Source organism: Cygnus olor, chromosome Z (genome assembly GCF_009769625.2).
Source record: "Cygnus olor isolate bCygOlo1 chromosome Z, bCygOlo1.pri.v2, whole genome shotgun sequence".
Taxonomy (NCBI): Eukaryota; Metazoa; Chordata; class Aves; order Anseriformes; family Anatidae; genus Cygnus; species Cygnus olor.
In genome coordinates, this window is record NC_049198.1 from 22358756 (window position 1) to 22381842 (window position 23087).

At 36.9% G+C, this 23087-nt stretch overlaps 1 protein-coding gene across 1 annotated transcript; it reads right to left on the reverse strand.

Annotated features, from left to right (window-relative positions):
* Positions 1-176: 176 nt before the first annotated feature.
* Positions 177-22195, reverse strand: SGTB (small glutamine rich tetratricopeptide repeat co-chaperone beta). Its single transcript, XM_040540706.1, has 10 exons — positions 22043-22195; positions 16403-16506; positions 15655-15724; positions 12878-12977; positions 10263-10367; positions 7216-7354; positions 7066-7128; positions 4975-5012; positions 4646-4729; positions 177-3661 (listed from the first exon to the last, which is right to left on the reverse strand). The coding sequence occupies exons 1-10, from the start codon at positions 22140-22142 to the stop codon at positions 3550-3552; spliced, it is 915 nt and encodes a 304-aa protein (XP_040396640.1). The 5' UTR covers positions 22143-22195; the 3' UTR covers positions 177-3549.
* Between the last annotated feature and the right edge of the window lie 892 nt (positions 22196-23087).

Here is a 23087-nt window from a genome sequence, read left to right on the forward strand (position 1 = left end):
TAAATTTATGACCAGCTAACTAAATTAAGGAGATGAGCTCATACAAAAAAAAATTGAAACCATACCTTACACATTTAATAAAATGCATACCAAACAACATAAAAGGTATTAAAAAAAAACACACAGTATAATCTGTTATTCTAGTTGTACCAACAGACTAAAACAGTAAAGCCATCAACGCAAAAAATGTAAATAACTTTATTTATAATCTGTTTTCAAGTTAAGTTGACACAAATTGAAGGAGATGTGACCATGTGGTAGTAAGAGGTAGGAGAGATACAGAAATGGTAGCCAAGTTGCATTTTACCAGTATGACTATCTCTAGCTTCAAACGGTATTATGATGATTTCTTCAGAACTTGCAGATTTAATTCTGTCTCAGGACAAATGAGTCTACTTTATACTCATTACAAAACCAAAACTGCAACTGAAACAAGTTCTACGCTGAGTATTTCATTAGATGTTTCTCTGATCAGGCATACTTAGAATATATTTCCATGCAAGCAGGTTACAGGAGTTTACAACTGGAATGCAAAACACTTTCTTTTCTAACCATTATCACACTTAAATATTGATGGAACAGTAATGATACAAAACCAGTTAGGTGATAAATGCATATTTGTTCAGTTAAAATGATGAACTGTAACTGACCTTAAATTAAAGTAATATTTACTGAGATTGGGATTTACCACTTGATCAAGCAGAATGAAAAATTTTAGTGCAAAACAAAAATGCAGTTATCACACAGGAAAAGATTCCTTCCTCACCCTGTGATTGAGACGTATTGCATGACTTTGTGAAACAATTTAACCTATTCAAGGCAAAATAGATTTTAGCATAAATGATCCCTCTGTTCCTGGCTTCAATGGAAAAGCACACCATGACAGCTCCTGTTATTGGTTACGCCGTCTTTCTTTTTACTGAGGCTATAAAGCCCTTTTTGTTAATATACAAGAAACAAAGAATGTTTACAAGTTAAGTATTATGCTAATTGTAGCACATTCCAAAAGGGTCAGCTAATGCCATCATTGTAATGAATGTTCTGGTTACATATGATCTGTACTGACTTAAAACCTAAACATGACAGTATTTTAGTATGCAAAATTACATTGAAATCATCTTTAAGTTCAAACAACTAACCAATGCTTCAATTCCATTTTACCTTAGGGATTGTTATCCCATAAATACAGTAAGCTATAGGGCTGCACATGTGAACAATTACAAAGAAAAAAGTATGTTTATGGAATACAGTACAACTTCTACAGCAGATTTTACGTCTTATAATACAATTATCATTGTAGTTCTTATGGAGCTCTCAAGAGGTTCTTGACACTCTTGCTGTTTTGAATTAGAAAGAAAACTGACTACATGAAGCTTGCTGTCAAAGCAAGCATAAACTGAGTGTGAGAGATCTTGATGTGCTGTCCAGTCCATTCTGGATTAACTGGTTTCCCCTCATCAAAGCTAGTAGGACCCATGTTAGTTGAGAATATGAAAGAAAAATAAGAGGAACCAGAAAGATTAATGCAAAGAGATAGGTGCTAGGAGCAATGCTTCTCTCCTGACACAACACACTACTTCAAGTAATGTCTGTAGAGTAGCTTTAACCTACTTTGCACCTCCACTGACCCTTCTTGTAAATGGTATCCTGGCCTCTTAACTGTGACTAAACTGAAGTCACAGTTAGGTTAGATTCAAAATCTGAACTACCTCTGATAAAAGATCATGTTAAGAATAAATTTCTTTGTCATCAGATGTTATAAGTTTTTATTTGGAAATGTATTTAATGTGAAGCTTAAAGATCTCTACAGCCTCAAAAAAGCAGCTACAGCAACACATGGAAATTAAAAAAAGAAAGCATCTCAATGCTGTATGTAGGCAAGCCCTGGTGAAACTATGAATGTCTTGAAGTTGCTGTTTTAAGCTTTACATCTTTATTCAAAAGATGATACGAGTTTCCTGGGTTTTGTGTATTCACCAGTTCTGTTCATTTTCCGTTGGAGTCAGCTGCATTTTTTCCTCTCTTAATAGCTGAAGGCTCATACAATAGATGCACAACTAGCATTTGAAGTCCTAGACTTAGTCCCCATCTTTTATTTGCCACTACCTGAGGTGTTTTGTTTTTTTTTTGACCACACAATGAATTGGATATTATATATAAAGTCTAGGAGTTCCTGTGTACTTCTCCATGTGGGAGTCTCTGTTTTACTCGTCCACATACTGTCTCCAATCTGACTGGCCAGCAGAGGTCACTTTGTCTTAGGAATCAAAGCAGGCTCCTCAAATCAATTTTGATATGCAAAGAAAATTGTGAGTGTTGAGAACTTCCCTGGAGACAAAAATATGTACCTTGTAGCAGAAAGGAATGTGAACACCAGGCAGAATTAAAAAGAAAAGGTAATATAATAAAAATACAGAAAAACAGTGGTTTCTTTCAGAATAAGATGTGCTAAGTAAAAAAAAGATGAAATAGAAACATCAAAGACGGCAAAAATCTTTAGCTTGACCACACACCCATTGCTTAAAGGAGATACATACAATGAAACTGAAAAAAATCCTTCATTGTTCAGGCCAGTGATTCATCACACATGAATAGAAAGAGAATCCTGCTAAAGCAGCTATTTTGGGATAAGTTTTCAATACTAGTTATACAGTCATTGAATCAGTGTTAGCTTATTATAGTTATGACTGTTAAGCTTATGTTAAATCCTGCATACATACAGAATGTAATACAGTTTGACATCCCTACGAAAATAGTGCCACACTGCTAGCCTCCAGGGCGACTATGATGATTTGACAATGTACATGGTAGTAGAGGTACCTGAAACTTCTTAATGCTATTTCCTTTCCCTAACCAAGTAGCATTTTGGTATCTGTGGTATCTACTCAGGATTTCCATCCTTTCCATCTACAATTTATGGTACTCCTTCATTCGCAATCGTTTCCCTCCCTTCTGCCAAATGAAGTTGAAGAATATTTCATGGTACCAATGACGGCCCCTCCACAGATATAAGCAGATTTCAGACATGCGATTTAAGTACGCTATATACTCCAACACTGATTTATGCTCATTATAGAAGGGCACATCAGATGTACATCAGAAGGGCTGATGCATCTATTGTTTCAATAGCGTATCTGACAGGGAGTTACAGCTGTAACAATTTTCACCATCAGAATAACATGCCTTTTGCACTAGGATTTTAGAATTAAGTTGTTACACAAAGTCAGCCCACTCCAAAACTCCTTGACACTGGACACCTCTGGAGATCAATCTAATGCACATACTGAAAATGACTTGTACATAGGGATTTTAACAGACCACTGAATGTATTTAGTGTATTAATTTTCAGAGGATTAAGTATACATAAATGATATGTTCCAAGTTATGTGCAATAGATCTGTTTAACAGATTTATTATTGTTTGCAAACACACACAAAGAATTTTCTGTCTTCTATTCAAGCAGAAGAGTTAACAATGGTGCTTTTGCCACTAACTATGGTATGCATTTTGAGGTTATATACCATTCCAATTCACATGCCTTCTTTCAAGTCAGGAATGCTCCTCAGTGCTGCCGCTGAAAGATCGGCTCCGGACGTGATTTCTCAGTTGCTCTATAAGCTCTGGATTCTGCTGCTGGATCTGTTGTGCAAACTGCTGCCCCCTGTGTTGAACAGTTGTAAATAAAATCACCAAGTGAAAAAAATTGACACGCAGCTTTTGTAACAAAATAAGACATCCAAATGTAACTGAAAGCTGCACTATATGAAAGTTGAGACTAAAGACACCTTGATTAAGACTATACAGCAAGTTAGTTGTAGTATTATGACTATCTACTTAAAGTCTCTCCAAACAGGATCTTAATCATCAGGTCTTAATTCTTTCAGACTACTGCATCTACTTGGTAACATGAAAAGTATTACCTTACTCGCTAAACCCAAAATTTGGCAACAAATCTGTTCCAGTGATTTGCTCCCTTCTCTTTGAGAGAATGCACTCCAGTAGTTAAAGGCAACTACTCGTCTAGTTGAAGTGCAACTTCCTGTATTTCTAGAAAAACTAACATGATGTGGGTGGCAACTCGTATTTATGAGCCATAGGTCATTAATAGAAAGCATGCATACAGTTACACTGAAGTACACCTGAAGTGTGCTGACTCTTCCAGATGCATCACTGTTATCTTATATTAAAAGATTTGGGTCCTGGCTTTTGTAAAACTCACTCCTATTATATTTAGCTCCCTGAAGCCATTTCAGTCTAAATGGAGGGATGCCAGAGCACTGTCAGTCAAGAGAAAACTTTAGAACTTGTTGCAACCTGCACTGAGTAGACTCATAGAATACAATTTGAAAGCAAATGTATAAGCAACTAAAGGTTTCCAGTAGCACTTTTAATAGGTGGCATTTGAAAAATGAACAGTGCATGAGAACTAAAAAGTGAAACTGAGCACAGGGTCACTCCAATTGATGGAAATGTACAATGCAAACAAACAAGATGGAAAGTCTTTAAGATCTGTTTTAATAATAATCAGGCATACAATGAGTAAAGGCCACAGTTTAACTGGTCTGACACTATCCCTCTTAAATAGATGATGCACAATAATGTTTCTACAAATGTAACAGTAAACTGTGTGATTCGTAATACTTACGCATGGATCAGGCTAGACAAATCCGACAGGCCACCAACACCTGCAGCAGGGCCACCGATGGCATTTGACATCATCCCCGACATCCTGGAACAGTTAGCACAGTGTTGGCATTGGGGTATGCAGGAACCTTTACAGTAAGCAATAAACTGAAGTTCTTTGTTGAATTGCTGGGAGGAACTAAGCTGTAAGAAGAAGAAACTGCAGTAGTTCTATTTACAGTAAGCAAAAACAAGATTAAGTTTTCAGGAATTCAGTACCATCTACCTTTTCTCTTTTAATTCGAAGCCCTGAAGATATTTGTTTTAATGGTACTTCATTTTAATACTTACAGTTGTTGAACTTGGGGATTCTGCATTAAGCTTGCTGCCTAGAATAGATAATATATAGCTGAAATTATAACACATTAACTACTTAGGTATCACTGAAGGAATTCTACAATTTATTACAAAATCAAGGTAAGTTTATGTTCACAAAGCTGAATGGTCCCAAACAAAAATAATCATTGCAGGGAAAGGTGTGTTTTTTTTTTTTTTTTTTAATATGTTAAACAACAAATTTTCACTGGACATGAAAAATATGACAACAAGACAAACATAAAACCCTGTACTCTAAAGCTAAAAAAAGATTAACATAAGACTTCTAGGTACTAAGGTTTTCAGTAGGGCTTTTTAGACAAAGGTCTGTGTTTTGTTGATTGCCAACTGGATAAATCAGTTTTCCAACTATTATTACTAGTAAGAATAAGCTGTTGAGACTACAGAGACAAACCAGATTGTGGACTTACTTTGTACTATGGTTTTGCCGTAACGTGTATCTTCTTTGATAACTTGTCTATCTTCTTACTTTGTAGTAAGCATGAGGTTATTCATATTTCTCATTCATAAGGTACCTCAAAAATTCTGTTGTGTTTACTGTAGTGTAAGAGTGTATAGGGATAGACACTACTGAATAAGCCAGGTGATGGTTTAAAGTTAGCAGTGTAATTCCTACAGAAATTAGTGGCTGTAGAAATCAACAGGCATGAAGCTGTATCTGCTCATTCACTATCTTATTAAATGTAATACAAAAACCAGACATGCATAATATCAGTTGGCCAGTATATCTCCATACAACTTCTCGAAAGTCATCTGTTTTCTCTAGTCAACATTTGGATAAAAAAATGCCAAATAAAGATCAATTCTGAGGGAAGTACAGGATTTTTTCTCTCTCCCATCAGTAACAGTTTGATCTGACTCAAAAGGAAGCCAGAAATAGCTTTCTCGAGATCAATAAGTCACTTTTTTTTCCTTAAGAGAACAACAACAAAACAACAACCACCACCAGCAAAAAAGCCACCCCCACCTCCCATCACAACCACCACAGGAAAAGTTTGTTAATTAATTCCTGGCTGAATGCCCTGTGTTCTATTCATTTGATCTGGCATCTTCTGGAAATGATACAAACAATCATTTCGTCATAGCTCCACATTGGAGTACATCTTCGACTCTAAACAGATGCAGACTGTCTGAGTAAGTCATGTGGCCAGTGAAGCTGTACACAGAGTTCCAGTGTTATTTCATCACTAATGCCATTGGAGAATTCACTTGCTTCTTCCTTTGCTTACCATCTCCATACCACAGTATCAGCTGCATTGATCTGTTTTCCATGTGGGAGCACTGGTTGAAATGTCCTACCCTAGAGAAGCTACCAGAAGGGTAGTAAAGTTTTAACTGGAATCTCAAAGAAAATAAATATTTTTTGCATTTTTTTTCCTTCAAGTTCCATTCTTTGAAGTTAATTCATACAAACTGGGTCAGACAACCATGCATGGAGAAAACTACTGAGGGACAAAATCACAATTTGCCAGCACATTAGAAGTAAAGGAAAGCATTATGAGTTACTTACATTCACTATTTTTGCATTTCTTGAAGTATTAAACACTTAACGATGTCAGGGAGAATTTGAAAAGGTAAGAACAAAGAGGTATTCTGGGTAGTTCTCCCCAGGAAGTTACTTAAGCATTTGGTAGACTGCATCTGAAACAACAGCTATTCATTTAAGAAGCTGTTACAGCTTCTTAACAGCTATTCATTTATTATCTTTGTATTCACTGTTAATTATTATGTGGCGAATAGAAAAGATATTTCCACAATACTGTTGACAAGTGTTTTGCTGTTCATTCCATCTGTAAAAACAGCATAGCTATCTACACATATCATTGTTCATAAGTAGGACAGAATCAGTTCGAAATCAGACAGGCGTCAGAGGAGATTTATCCTCCACTTCTCGGTTTGAGTGTAAAATGCCTTTGAAAAAATTAAATTCAGCATAGTGCAACTATTGTCCATTATAATAAACATTAAAATCCCTTGTGTTATTGAACAAGAGTTGTTCTTAAGAATTCAGTCTTAAAAGCAACATAAAGCTTGAAATATACTCACCATACTAATGAAGGCAGGATTATTTATCAAGCTTGCCATGTCAAAACTCAGTCCAGTTCCAGTCTAAAAACAAGTAAAAACTGAAGGTAAGTTTACCTCCAAAGTCCCAGTTAAAACAATTGTTAATAAATAGATGCAGAGCTAACTTACAGGACTGGACATGTCTCTTAGTTTCTGTTCTGCTATTTTCAAATTTGACTTGTAAGAGTCATTTTCTGGATCAAGATCCAGTGCTTTTTGGTAACTGGTAATTGCTTCTTCAAACTTATTCACTGAGGTCAGAGCCAACCTAATGTGAAATAAAGAAATCCTGGGTAGAACATACATGACTATCAAAAGATAATGGTAGATTTTTCTGCTCCAAGTAAAACAGTATCTCACAACTAACTCTTCTCTTAAGCACTAAGTTAAAAGAAGTTTTGCCGTTGTGCCACTGCTGCTTAGACTAAGCCTTTAGTGTAGTAGAACAGATGATCCCTCAGGAACTCATTTTGCATCCGTATGTATGCAAGCTTCCTTAAAAAACTCTTTGGCATTATCAAGTGATTTAGTCTCTGTTTTAGAGCACAAGCTGGATCCAACATGAGCTCAGAAATTCCTCTAAATGTTTCTTCCATTTCTTTTGATCCAATACATTATTCAGAAGGGTATATTCAGAAGGTAAGTAGGATGAAGATACTCTTTACGTAAGTTGTGCAGTTTCAAGAAACCAAACAGTAGGACCACAAGTTTCAGTCTAACAGCTTTTTGCACTGGATCAGTTGCAAGGTTCTCTTGGACCTTCTGCTTCACCGCTTGACAAATGGGTTACACAGGATAGTAGCAATATCTGTAAGAAACTCACGTGTCAGAGAAGCCTACTTAATCGTTTGAAAAAGATTCTTCTCCAGCAGCTCAGGAGAGCACAGCATGGATTATCTACTACTTTTGAAACAATGTTTGTTTTCAAATTTGATTAGTTCCTACATTTAAAGCATTATCTTTCTTTGAGCTATGCCAGAAGTCCATCTGGTTGCAGTTTCAGTTCTGCCTTCTGCTATATATTCAATTTATGCTGATCTCAAAGCTAACCCAATTTTTTCCACATTTTGTGAAAGATCTGTGTAACCTACATTCAACTTCTATTTAGTACTCCAGTTTCCCTTTAGTATGTGCTGAGATAGATACACAGACTGTGTTGATAATAAGCCTGTGCTAATACCCACTAACAGACCTTAGTCCTTCATGTAAGGCAAGAGAGCTCAGTGTTAGACACATCAGTCACAGTCATTACTCTCAGTGATAACAAACTCAGTAACAGTAAGAAAATCCAGGGTTTTCCAGTAAAATTTCTGGAGGAACCCGTGCAATATTAATGTTTTCTCCCTTAGCACAGTTGCTCTGCAGCGTTCTCCCTTTTGGCCCATTAATTTGCCGAAATAGTTTCTGCCTAGAGGAGAAATGCCATCAGGTATTTCTGTGATGCAATTGTGTTTATTTATGGGGAAAGTGTGTTAAATTCCGCTTCTTGGAACACACAACTCAGAAGAGCAGGCAAGTTTCTCTGCTCACAATTTCAGACCCACCTCCTACCCAGAAGAGTGCTCTCTCAGAGTCATGCTGGAAGCAGGTCTTTAACTGTCTACACTGCTCCCATCTCTGCATATTTCTGTGGCACTTCTGTTCCCTTCTGCAACACATACAGAGATTCCATGAAGTCCTCAGAAAAGCTGATGTGCCTCTCTAATGCAGTCAGAAATCCTAGCTTTCTCATAAGGATTTTTTTTTGAGATGGTTTCTGCACTTTTTTCCCGTTATTACTAAACAAGCACTGATTCCTCATTCAGCCTGTGCCAAATAGATTATTCTTTCAAGCTGCTGAGTTAAGCAACAACCTGTAGCTAAGAATACATCCTGTGTTAAAGCAGTCAGACAAAAAAGGAGAAGCTTGAGAATACCTGAGAATGATCCCACTTACACTGTTTATCAAAGTGTACACTGCTCTTACACCCAAAATTCTAAAATAACCTCCCATTTCCAATTAAATCAACCTGTGGTTTCCCTCTACCTCACTGAAATCTGGGGATCTTGGGTTCTGCTATATACAGAAACAATCTAAAGAGAGTTATATAGGACAAAAATTCAAAAGTCCTTAAAATTTCAAAGTGAATTAGCTATGCAGTAGATGATCTTATAGGCTACATTTGTAGTATTAAAATAAACTCTGTCTGGGGAGGTTTTCAAATGACAGAATTCCATCATCTTTGATCTTAAATAAACGCCCCCTGGCACGGTCTTGTCCCTGGCCAACTAGCCCAAACAATTTTAGGGCATGGTTCAGAAGTTAACACAGGCCAAGGCAATTTAGCAATAGGCAGTTTGGATGTGGTCACTCCATACTGCAAACAAGATTTTAATAATATAGACACAGGCTATTTTGTGCCAGCTGACCCCAAAGAACAATCCTAAGCATTTTTTTAATTTACTAGTATAGATAAAACCACAAAAGCCAAAAGCCTGAAGCAGCATTCAGCCTACACCTTCATAATATGCTTGATTATTGACAATGCAAAGCTACACATCTCAGAAGAGTGTCCCGTGACTGAAGTAGACATCTCATTTAGGAGAACATTCTTGACATTTTTAGATAGCACTTCATCAGACCCTCTGCCTAGAAGGACAAACCTGCTAACCACTCAGACAGGACTGAGGGAAAAATGCTAACGGGACATAGCTTAGTCTTGCCCAAATATCTGCTTCTTGACAGTTACTGAACAGAAAAATCAAGCCTCAAGTGCTAACACTGAAGGCCCAGTACTTTTAAGGATTCTGTTTTCTAACAGAAATCCTTTTTTAAGGATTCTGTTTTCTAAGCATCAACAGATTCACTTTTCCAACAGCATAATTTTTATAACTCATGATTAGGTAGGAGATTAAAAAGAAAAACACAGCATGACTTCCTAAATTTACAATGTTGATAAACTGAAATTAAAAAAAAAAAAAGGGCTAACTGAAAAAGTCTGATATGAAAATGTTGAAATCAACCACCGATATAAAACTTAAAGCTGACAGCATGATAGGGTCATCTTTAGAAAATTGCTACACTTCCAGGACAAGAATGTCAGTTAAGCAAAACAACATAGCTCCATTTATTTCAGAAAATGTATGGTGATTTACATGTGGGCCTTCAGCATTTACTCAGATTTCTATTGGCTTACCCCATTCTCCCATATGCTTTGCTGTACTTCGGGTCTATTGCTATGGCTCTCTCACAGTCCTTTATTGCTTCACTGTATTTGTTGAGTTTACTTTGAGCAGCAGCCCTAGGAGGAAACGTGGAGGGGAAAAGAGAGAGTTTAGTCAAAAAACAGTAACAGCAAGAACAAAAAAGCTTAAGTATTTGCATGTCAGTTACTGACTTTAGACATGTTTTGTCTTACTGACTTATTATTCATTAGTTAGGCAATGCCTCAACTTTCCTCACTCAAGCAGGACAAGCAAATGTTCTGAATTAGGTCCGTGCTTAGGTGCATTGCTAGACGGCTTTGGAGAACAAAGACTGACCTTTCAGGACACAAAGGAGAAATTATTCTAAAACTGTTTCATACCTAGTATATGACTATGCACAAAACACATCACAAAACCTATTGCATGAAGTGAAACTCTGAATTACTAGCTGACATTAAATCGTTATTTAAACAGAAGTATTCTACACAATTGTACTTTTCCAATATGGACTATACTTCTATTGCATTTTGAAGGAATACTGTGATTTTTCAATGCTCTTTTTTTTTTGTTTTGTTTTCCTTAAAGCAGTTAAGTCTGTGCTTCAGAAAGCACAGAATTGCCTTTCAGTATGAACCATCCCGTTTGCTCTCTGAAACTGACTTCAGGATAATGATCACAAGGAAAATAACAGCTTCACACCAATTCTGAACTGAAGCAATATTTCTTTTACATACATAACTGTACCTCAGCAAAACTCATGCTTGCAAATAAATTGGGATGACACTTCTTAATCTCTGAATTACTAAATTAAAATTGTATCTCCACACAAGAGAAATACCGAATGCTGTGGTTATTTATACAATAAGGTTAAAGACTTGCCCCAAACTAAAAAGGCAATTGTAATAACTAATACTCAAAATTTTCCCAGTTTGAAAAGTCTCAAAATACTCTAATTAGTTCTTCTTTGACTAAAAAGCTATAGAAGAAATGATAATATTTCCATTGCATGAAGCACTATTTTTTTTTAAATTAGGAATACTAGATGCTACAATCATCACTGTATTCAATCCCTTCTCCTGTGATAACCTCAAATTGGATGTTTTCTCTGACTTTGATTAAAATCTTTTCTGAATGGACTACTTATAGCTTTTAAATATTTAGGCTATGTAACAGTTGTCTAGCTCTGTAGATGCCAGTAAGGTTTGTGGATAAGAACTGGGGACAATGCTTAGTCTCTCATGTGTTTGAACAGAAAGTGTTCTTTCCATATTTAAAAAAATTGTGTGGCCAGTTACCATTTCAACGGTATCTAACCTCTTTTCTTTACCCCACTGCTGTAAGCAAAAAGCAATGCTGTTAAAGGTGGTAATTCTTGATGGATTCCAAGCTAGCTCAAATAAGATAAGGCCTATCTTTATTCAGATACTGTATCCCTCTGAGAACTCCAAAGAACTGCCTGTCTTCTTTTAAGTAACTTTATACAATACTGGGCACACTGACATCAAGATTCATTTTGGTGCTCACAAATGTAGTCTGTGATGATGTAGCACAGAAAAGAGTGAAGTATTTTCACTCTTTTGACAAGTATAGACTTGGTTCCAAAGCTTGTTCTACTGAGGAATCTTTCAGTTATTTGGGGAGGCGTTTGAATCAGGTTTTATATTAACATCTGATACCTAAAATCACTTACGCAACCATTCTTAAAGATGTAAAACAGTATCGGTATGCTGTGCATTCCCTTTCTCTTTATGCCTGCCATGAAACACTGAGTCATATACTTGCATTTATCACAAACTAAACTCTGGAGTAATGGAAGCACAGCCCCCAAAAAGGAAAAATCCATAGAGTACACTTCCACAAGGCCAGGTTGACTGCACTCAATAAGTCCTTCTGGTAACAGATGCACTGAAGAGTGAAGAGCAAAGGAGCTCTAGAGGCATGGCAGTTTGAGCAGGGCTCATAGATTACACTGCTTTTGTTCTTATGTTGGTCCTCAGGGCAGTATACTAAAAGTGCATGCTGCTGCTAGGGTAACATGCCCTTCCAGAATTCGTCTGGTCCAATGTCAATACTACACTGAAGAAATAATTATACAATGAAACTACAACACAGTCTTCTTATTTTTCCAACAGGTCATGCATAGAAATGCTGAGTACTTAAACGATCTTTGAAATCTCCAAAATGCTATAACACGTTAACACTAGTTTTTCCAAGTGAAGTCAATACTATAGGAGACAGAGATAGCAGCTGAATCACTAGACCATCGAAAGAAAAAAAAAAAGGTTCTTACTACTCTCAACAGACTGGGAACCACAGCCTACATAGTGATTTAATATAGACGTCCTAGCTTACAAAAAACTTACATCGTGTTACAAATAATTTTAAGGCCTGTATTACACCTACTGATATAGATACAACGAATTACCTCACATTTGCTTTAGATGTGTTACAAATTTAATACATTAATATGTTAATTTGTTAACCTCCGCCTCACACTTAACTCGCGTTAAATAGCCTCACACTATTTTGATCTACCTCATATTTTATTTTTAAAATAATGTTTATTAAGTTTGGGAATAAAAAGTGTGTATTATTCTGCTTTTACCTGTTGCAGTAATAGACTGCATTGTTTGGATCCAGTTCAATAGCCCTAGTGTAACAATCCACTGCTGCAACAAAGTTTTCTTCTTTCATATGATTGTTACCTGAAATAAATTATAAGAAGCTCTTAAGTAGTTAAAAGACACATCATTATGTATGAAAAAAAGTAGAGAAACTACATTATTCTAAATAAGGCAGTTCCGATAGCACTTTTGCGAGATACGTTCTTTTAAATACAACTGGCATGGAATAAAGCAAATAGAACTATCTATTATGTCTGTAAAATTCATTATGCACATTGTAGTCCACCACATATGCCTTCCTGTTCTCTCTTTTCTTTTTTTTTTCCCCTATTCCACACTTTCCAGATAGTTTCTGCTGTTCAGTGAAGATCCCTTTGTTGAGAAGTATAACTGTAATTGCAGTTCCACTCTAATACAAATTCATCAGTTTTAACTAACTTTTCAAGCCTCGTAGTCCAATAGGCTATATGTTAATTCCCTTCTGGTCTCACATCTACCAAAAATCTCCCTATAACTACTCATTTAATATGGGAGATAAAAGCAAAAACCAAGCACACAAGCCCCACTTGTGTGATGTTGTCACATAGTTCATTTATTAAGATAATGAAAAGCATATATAGCACAGGCAATCTAAAGTGATTCAGAGGTGAAATTTCTTACCATCAAAGCTCTGATCTTCCACTCAATAATAAAGTTTCATACCTGATATTTTTAAGTCTACTACAGTGAAAAGGCAGAATAAAGTAACTTCTCTATGCAAAGAAAATTTTGGAGTAAGTTCTTTCAAAACGAAAGATACCTTCCATATTTCTTCCACCCTGACACAAGGAGTTCGAGGTGGTTTCTTTCTTTGTTTCTCTACTTCTTTGTTACAAGAAAAGTCCTAGTTCAAAGTGCCTGAGTCTAAGGTTGTCCCAGGTGCCACTGCTATAGATCCTTGGCTTGCTAGATCCTGCAGAAGTCTTGGTTTCTCAGCAATGTCAAGAAGATGTCAGGAAACCACAGACTTTCACTGATTTTCTTGTATTTTGGTATAATATTTCAACCCTCTCCGAGAGTAAGCAAGAGAAGGGACAGGTCAACAGGTTGCTACAGCTGTAACTTACTACAGTTATAACTGCACAAACAAATGCTAGAATATCTCAGTCAGAAAGATTGTGGAGCAAGCAGTTCTAGGTGACAATACTAACTGAAAACAATTATACTTGCATTTATTTGTGACTGCAGAACACTTAATGAACAAAATCAGATTTATGTAACCAAGTATCATCAATATATTACAAAATCACCTCTTCTAACAGTGATACACTAGACTGTATCCTACTACTGACTACTGACTAAATCCTACTGGCAGTTTAGCATCAGGAGGTAGCTGCATTCAACAAGACTGTAGCAGTTAACGTTTTTCTGAAACAAAACTGTCATTGATGATCATCAAAGCTGGAATTTCTGATACTGCTCTGAAACAAAAGTGACCTGAGATACAAGGCTATGTTGGAGCTAGTTTCAATGGGTACCAATATTGCTCTCTCTGCAGCTCAAAATTGGCTAAAGGAAAACAGAAGAACAGATAGACCTATTTCTGCTCAGATTAGGCAATCCCAGACAAAAGAAAAAGCAACAGTAATAGCTTATTTTAATGCTGGACAAAAAAATATTAAGAAAAAAAACCAAATGGTTATACTTTTGAGTGCATGTCCTTTTACAATGGAAGTATCACCTACTGTTATAATTTATACTGTGGTAATACCAAGCAGCTCTGTTTAGGATTAAGCCACAAACCTGCATATAATCTGTACTCTGCATTGCTTACATTAAGCAAAATGTCAAGTGATATACAAGGGCAGGGAAGTAAATTCAAGTATTTGCTAGTCTGGAGGGTATATCACTCAGGTTTCATAACGACCAAGAAAGAAAACTGAGCAATCTGTTTTCGTTTCACCCTTCATTAGCCCATTTCTAGAGGGCAAGTTTGAGGGTGGAGAAGGTACAGGCTGATGGCTGAAAAGGTGTGTGAAGTTATTCCATAAGTAAGGACATACAGACAGAAACCACAAAATGATAGAATTATAGTATTGTAGAAGATAAGGCTCAAATGGATTTCAACAAGTTGATGTAATTTATTTCACTAAGATCAGGCAAACAATACTCAAAACTGACAGACCTGATACCAGTGATAGATAAACTTATGTGAAAATGAAAAGGACTAATATGAGAGAGCAGCATTTAAAAATAGGATATGTTTTAAATTTATTATGGGAGTTAACCAAAAGCATTCCGAGCAGTCCCAAATTGCTTATTAGTTCTTTTGACGGCCAACACTTCCAAGTGCCCTTTGTCAAAGTTTAGACCCCTTATTTTTTTTCAGTAGAAACATGAATTGCTTTAGTATCACCACACTAAGACTAACACACAGCACACATTCATTTTGTTTTCTTAGTCCATTTCACAAACACATCTGAAGACTGTCAGATGAGAAGATGGAAGACATTAATTTAGACCATGGATTGCTGTAATATCCACACCTAGAAAGGACTGGATATCCCTACAGTCCCATAACCACAGCAAGCGCTGCAGGTATTTTCTTAGACCCTGAATGGCCCAAGTTACTTAGTCCCCTTACAAAATAACAATCACCAGTGGAAAAAATGTGATGAGTTGTGTTGCCCAGTCCAGCTGCTTTACTATCACTATCCATGATAACCGGAAAAGTCTTATTCAGAGCACAAGACGCTTATTTCTATGTTAATTTACAAACCTTCATCCTTCAGTTGGTCCGCCTTTTCAATATCCTCTGGTAAAGAATCTGAGAGAGGCAGCATGTCATTCTGTATGTAAACAAAACAATACTTTTTCATTAAAATACAAGCCCTAATTATAGGTTGGACAACATTCCATCAACAAGATCTCCTGTTTTGCAGAGTATAAAACCTAAAACATCACTAAAACACTTAGAAGAGAAAAATAGCTTGCTTTCTAGTACCAAAGAAACCTTATGGCTCATCACACATTTTAAGGAAGCCAAGAAGAAGACAGTTGATAAGTCTCTACAATCCCTGGTGGTTTCTGTGCTTCCTGTACTAGAAACTCAGAGATAACACATATTACTAGCATGGATTTTAAAATTTAGCATTTTAAGGTTAGCACTTAGGGGTATGTTTTTAAAACTGAACAACTAAATTATTTCCAGAAGGGAATGAGAAGCATCATAAAACAGTTGATGAGCTTAATCAATTAACTGAGGGATAAAATCCTCTAAGTGAGAACTAGACAATCCACCGTTCAGTAACATCCTACATTGAATTGTCCTTGTCTACTTCAAATTAATTCCTCCCACTGTCTTAAAGATTCTTGTTCTGCCAGCTTTTACGGAAATTTCAATCTTTTCCCATTTTCCTTAAGTTTTCACATTTTTTGACCTACATAGCACTTCAAGGTTCTGTATACAATACAAAATTTTATCATATACTGGCAGAATAAGTCTAGAATTTAAATTAAATTCTTACCTTGTGGAAAGAATTTCTGAACATCTCTATCAAATGCTGTGGAGGTGCAAGATGAGTATCTTCTGGGTTAATCTTGAAAACAGTCTCCAGACACTGAATTGCAACTTACAAGAGAAAAAAAAAAAATCAGGTCACCAGTTTCACAACAGAAGTTTAATTTCATTAATTTATTTATAAAGCTGTGATTCATTTCCTTATTCAGCTAGTAAGAGCAGCAATTTGAAAGACATCGTAAAATAAAGAGGCTACCCAATCCGCAGAGAACTGACTATAAGCTATACAAAATCTTATATAGTTCTAAAATTATAAATTGTTTTAAGAATAATGTTAATTTCAATTCTCTCAATCATTTGATTTTTTTTAATATAAAAATAAAAGTATTTAACAAAAGTGTGACAACTCAAAATACAAGTATGCATCACATGACCCACGCCAAAACACAGCCAAGCTGCCTAAAGTTTGTATGACACAACAGAAGAAAATGGCTTATCTTTAATTACAGAATAAATGTGGGATACTTGTTAATTTTATCTTTTCTGAAGTAAAATATATTCAGTTGAAGACACTGTCTATTAATAAAATGCTTCATTAATCACTAGTCTTTATCCTGTAAGACAATATATCTACAGTATCCTTTCACACATTCTGTTGTATAAGGATTAAATGGCTCTCCCAATCCTGCAATAATCTACATACACTCACATGAAGCAATTCTAAAAAAAAGTAACCAAGTACCAGAATGAAGTTTTAAATGTCATCACGTTTCCAGACAAAATAAGATGAATGGCAATTAGTAATATATAGTTTTGTAAGTCTGATAGTTATACTATCTCAAATTGTATCGATACTTTCCCTATCATCTTGAGAATGCAGTAGAATGCATCCATTGAGGTATATCATCTAGATGTTTTAGACTGAAAACTGAGGAGGAACAAAGAATCTTCATAAAGCGTAGTTTGAGCACAAAAAAGGATTTTTTATGTCTTATTTTATAGATACCACATTTTTAACCTGAACTAGAGATAACTGAGGACAGCTGAATTCAAACTAAGTATCAGTAAAAACTGAATCTTAGAATCTAAAATGAATTTCACTCCAATGTTAATGTAATAAATGTAACTCCAATAAAAATTCAAATTATAAGGAACCCCAACACTGATCTCAAATTAAAATTACTGAAAGTTAACAACAGTAAGGCCAGTTTGAGGAGCCTGTTTTCTACACCATAGCTGAGCAAAACAGAAAAAGGTAAACTTGTAAAATAAGTAGTTAAACTTTGAACAAGTATTTTTTTTTAAACTCTCATAACATACAATAGAAATTATTCAGAAAATGTTTAGTACCACAAAATTAAAGTTGTTAATATATAACAGTAGTTGAATACATGGTTAAATACACATACAACTTGCTCCTATAACCTATAAGTGTTAAAAATACATCAGTTTGCCCCATTCTAAATTACTCAGTAGAAGTGGTGAAGGATTTCGGTTAAACTCCTTTACCTCCTGCTATGTAGAAAAACTTATAGTAAAGTGAGCACTGATTATGCCAAATTCTGAATGGTATATTAACAGAACTCCTTGTCAGGTCTATCATAAAATCAGTGGAACTGCATGTCTAGTTTTTCGTTACATGACCTAATAGGAAGCTAATGCCCAAAATATACCTACCCTTTTTCCCTCAAACTTATTTTCACCTGAAGACATTCCCTTTCCTGAATGCCTCACTTCATTTGTAGTTTTATGTGAATTCAAAAGTACAATCTTTACCTTTCTAAGGCATTGTCTATAACAATAACTCTTTATCTGACAGGAGATTTTTTGCAAAGTGCAGTAGTGCAAATCATGCTTAAGCAAAAGAATCCAGAATATATTTTCATTATCAGGAAGTATTTCCATTAAATAAATAACCAGTTGTTACAGTGAAGTCTTTAGTTCTCCTAACTGAAAAATGGAACTTATAATCCTTATAATATCTCAAAAGTACAACTAAAATAAGAGGTCTTATGGGATGAATCCATAGGTTAGAATAACAGCCACATCTTAACATGTAAGCCAATGATAGAAACCTGTGTAAAAATACATTGCCAAAGCTGAAACTTTTCCAAATCAGATGATATATTAAGTTATGAAAAGATCAATAACTACCTTGTTTTAACACACTCAAGTAAAAACCTGGCCCAGTAAAGTCAAAGGGGTGAAGATATGTTTTTGTCAGAAATGTATCTCACTGTGCTGTTACTTAAGTAAGGCACCGTTAGCTGCCACAGGCTCAAAGTCATCAGAAAGTTGCGTAGGACTTACAGCGCCATGTGAGCTATTCACCGATGAGGCCAAAGTTATCTGTTCTCCCTGTTACCTCCACCATCACATACACTTTCAGAGACCTTGGCAGTTGCCACAGCTTGTACAGATCACCTTGCAAACCAGTGCAGATCCCTACCTCCCCACTGAACAGCTCAGAGAACATCTGGGGCTCACACAAACACCTACTATGTGACAACAGGAGCATGTGTACTGTGCTGGAGCCCAGCTCAGCATCCCCAGTGCCACACAGCTCCAGGATCTTTTGCTGTCCATGCACAAGCTGTGAACAACATCAAGGCATAACAGCAGACTTGCAAGCTGTTGATTGCTGAATCATGAATATTAATTGGGCTGCTGAGGTATCCTGGCTTCGGCTGGAATAGAGTTAATTTTTTCAGAGAAGCTCACACCTGCTGTGTTTTGGATTTTTGATGAAAAACAGCGAGTTAACAGCGCTGTTTTAGCTGTCACAGAGCAGTACTTGCACAGAGCCCAGGACATTTCAGCTCCTCGTGCTGCCCTGCCAGCAAGGAACTGGGAGGGGACACAGCCAGGACAGCTGGCCCAGGCAGGCAAAAGGGATGTCCCATACCATATGGGGTCATGCTCAGCAATAACAGCTGGGGTAAAGAAGGAGGAAGGGGAGAACATTTGGAGTGATGCCATTTGTCTTCCCAATAAATCATTATGCATGACAAGACCTGCTTTCCTGGACGTGGCTGAACACCTGCCTGCTGATGGGAAGTAGTGAATGGATTTCCTGTTTTGCTTTACTCATGTGCGTAGCTTTTGTTTTACCTAGTAAGCTGTCTGCATCTCAACCCCTGAGTTCTCACACTTCTACCTTTCTGATTCTCTCCCCCATCCCACCTGGGGAGAGTGAGCTATGCGGTGCTCAGCTGCCTGCCAGGGCTAAATCATGACATGAGGCCCCTTTAGCACTCAGTGTCAGCTTGCTGCATCTTACACATAACTGTCCCCCAACTCTAGTGTTACATGCATACCTCACCTTAAGAGGTATGTTCCACAGTTTTGAGAACTCTGCCTTTGAGGACTCACTGCAGTACAATCATCTCTGAAGTCAGAAAAAAAAATAAATCACAGCCTTGTGCACTTTGTAGAGAGTTTCTGCTTTAGTCCCACAGAAACAGGTGCTACAGACAGGAAAAACTTATAGATACTGCCAATAGGAAAGGGAAGCAACTGCTATTTAAACACACTGTCTCAAGTATAACTTGGAGGAAGTCAAGTTGCCAATTCATACAATAGGGTTGAGCGTTAGAACAGAGATCTGTATCACTTCTCTGGATCCTGGATTGCAGAAAAGTATATTTCTCCAGTCTACCTTACGATTACTCTGATTTCTCAAATTAAGTCATTTTTACTCATTATGTAAGCACAAAATTCCTAGAGGAAAATTACAGTATCATTGACATCATTTTGTAATATAAACATGCAGAATGCAGGAGTTTGAATACATGCTAGACTTATATTTCGATAAGGTCTCAATTTTATTTGTAATGTTCTATCTTTTTGTTGTTTTGTGGGGAATGGGAACTACTTAAATTACTTCTTGGTGTAGATACTTATCATACTGTGTTTTATCTTTTCACTAAGATACATAAGGTACCAATGAAAAACAACAGTCAAATTCTTTCATCCCTTATGTCTTCACCTGACATTAGCCAATTCAATGGGTAAGACTCAGACTATTGCCATTCCATAAGCAATAAAGATATTTTGCACAACTAAAATGACTCATTTATTCAGAATGCTTGCCCCGATCCTCTAACACATAGCATATGGTACCAAACTTCTGGCAGGGTACAGCTCTAAAATTAGGATTTCGTATCTGTATTAAAATGCTAAGTTCCATATCAGCATTTAAGCACAAGTGAGGTTTTATAATATTTTTGTTCAGAAAATAGAATCTTAAAATTTTTGATTCCTTCAAATAAACATTGGCTAAGGCTGCTCTGCAACAGGTAATCAGGTAAACCTTCACAGGCATAACCCAATGTTTATCAGCATTATTATAAAAACAAAAGGAAAAATTGTTGTCTCCCCTTATATGAAATACTTTCATGATATTAAATCATTGCTTGCTTTCATCAGCTGAACAGAAATTTATTATCGGAGTACCATCATACCCTGATACTGGTTAAATTCATAGATGACTATCATTTTTCAAGTGTACAAACCCAATCTGTGGAATATCCTTTGAATAGCATGCTACAAATGTCCATTTCTTGCTTCCATTGGTAAATAATTAACTACACTGTAAAAGCAACAGACAACAGAAGGAAGAACATTCCAGGTTTCCCTTTTAAAGCTTATGCCTCTCAGACTCAACTCCTTAAATTTCAGGAAACTCAATAATCGACTCCCTGGATGTTGTTTATTGCCCTGGTAGTTCTAGCCTTCCTCTTTATACCTCCAGTTCATCCTCCCATTGAGTCATACAGCCAAAGACTACTTAGAACAGTGCACAGGTCTTTTAAATAGATGCTATGAAAAGCTTATTGCAGAATTAAGAATCTTTTTGTTCTCCTCTTGCTTAATTCCACATTGTGATAATGCCTCCCATGGAGCGTCCAGGAATTAGAGAAAAGGAATGAGAACAACATGAAGGAGGAAGACACTTCAAACGTTAGTGAATGTCTCACTTTCTCTGTTGGTTGGCAGAAGAATACACACAAAAGTCCATCTTCCTGTGGCCATGTCTTCTGTTGCTAGAAGGTATATACTAAACTGAAAATATTCGCTACCATGTGCTCTTTGGAATTGCTATTTATGTGGAAAAGCAATGCAAAGCATTTATTTTATTTTCCCCATTCCTAGGTTCTTTTAGATTTCCCTCATAAACTACCCAGAATTTTTCTAAGTATGAAACAGGAGTTCTTCCCATATGCCAAAACCAATATATGGTTATTCACATCACACACACAAAATGCAGGAGGAAATTAAACATAAAAGTAAAATGAAAATGAATCAGTTGGCAAAAAGTTGCAGGATACATACACAAATCATTCCCATGGCTTGCATTATGGCTTTGTCTAACTTGATGTGGTTCAAAGTATTAAGTATCTGTCACTTAAAATTCAGATAATTTCACAACTTAAGAGCATTTTTTAAATTAGAGATGTTTTAAAATTAGTTATCTCAGAAATACTAAGATCATCATTTATTCTCATATAATATGTTGTGGCAGTTTCAGTTAAGTCACCTCAGTTACTTTCTATACACAGTAGAAATATATTTGGCAATATACACCAAATAATTTAACATATGTATGCATAGTACCTACCCATGTACTACTATCTTCATCACTTACCTTCCAGGCTTTCTTGTTCATCTGGAGTGAAAGTATCTATCTGACTCTGCTCTCTCAAGAAATGGATGACAGCATAAACCAAGCGCTTCACTGATGACATTTTGAAATTGTTGAATTTCTCCTATGTCTTAAGAAGAATAGGATCTCCTATTTCTGGAAAAAAAAAAAGGAAGAAAAGCTTTACAATATGACAGGATGTATGTTTTGAGCCCAGTCATGAATTCCTAAAGCATTCCAGCTTCCCACCAAACTCAGTAAGAAACCCACCCAAAACACGAAAAATCATCCTTCATGAGAAAGCCGAATAAAGCAGTGCCTTGAAACAAGCCATTGAATTGTAAGCGTTACAGGGGAATCCTGCAATCCTCTAGTCTATGAGCAAAAGAGGACAGATTTCCTCAGGCTCGTTCCTGCAGGAGAGGTCACCGAGGATCATTCAGCAACTTATTTTTCTGAAGGATGCAGTTTGGCTTTTATTCCTAAGACATACGCACTTTGAAGCGGGAACACATGCGTAACTCGTAATCAATTAACAATCCACGCTGACAGAAAGATGCAATGACGTAAGGAGGCATGCTTCCATACGCGCCCTTCTGTTTTCCGACACGGCGCTGCAGAAGGGTTCGCCTTCGCTGGGCTGTAGCGCCGTGACCTCGGTGCACACTCGCGATCCGTGACACGGGTGGCTCCGTCCCACTGGCGGAGTTACGTAACTTTGGGGAAAACCTCGTCTCCTCCAACTTTCCGAGTTATTTTTCCACAAACCCTCCGGCTCCAGGCTGGCACCACCTCCCCCTGATCTGAGTGGGGAGGGAGGCTACGGGGGAGCCTCAAACGCAGGCTGGCCACAACCGAGCCGAGACGACTGGGGATTATCTCCCACCTCCCCACTCACACTCAGACTCACACTCAGATTCACACTCACGGTCACACTCACACTCACTCACGCCCCTTCCCTGCTACGGCAGCGACGGCTGAAGGCGGCTCCCGCCGAGGAAGGGCTAAGCCAACACCAGCCCCCCCACACCACCGGATCCCCCGGGTC

Excerpts from the sequence above, each read along its gene's own strand:
- SGTB (XM_040540706.1), bottom strand. The coding sequence starts at position 22,142 with ATGTCATCAGTGAAGCGCTTGGTTTATGCTGTCATCCATTTCTTGAGA. Across the intron at positions 10,368-12,877 it reads GCAGTCTATTACTGCAACAG|GGCTGCTGCTCAAAGTAAAC; the intron begins GTAAAAGCAGAA and ends GTTTCCTCCTAG. Across the intron at positions 3,662-4,645 it reads TTGTCTAGCCTGATCCATGC|GGGGCAGCAGTTTGCACAAC; the intron begins GTAAGTATTACG and ends TGTTCAACACAG.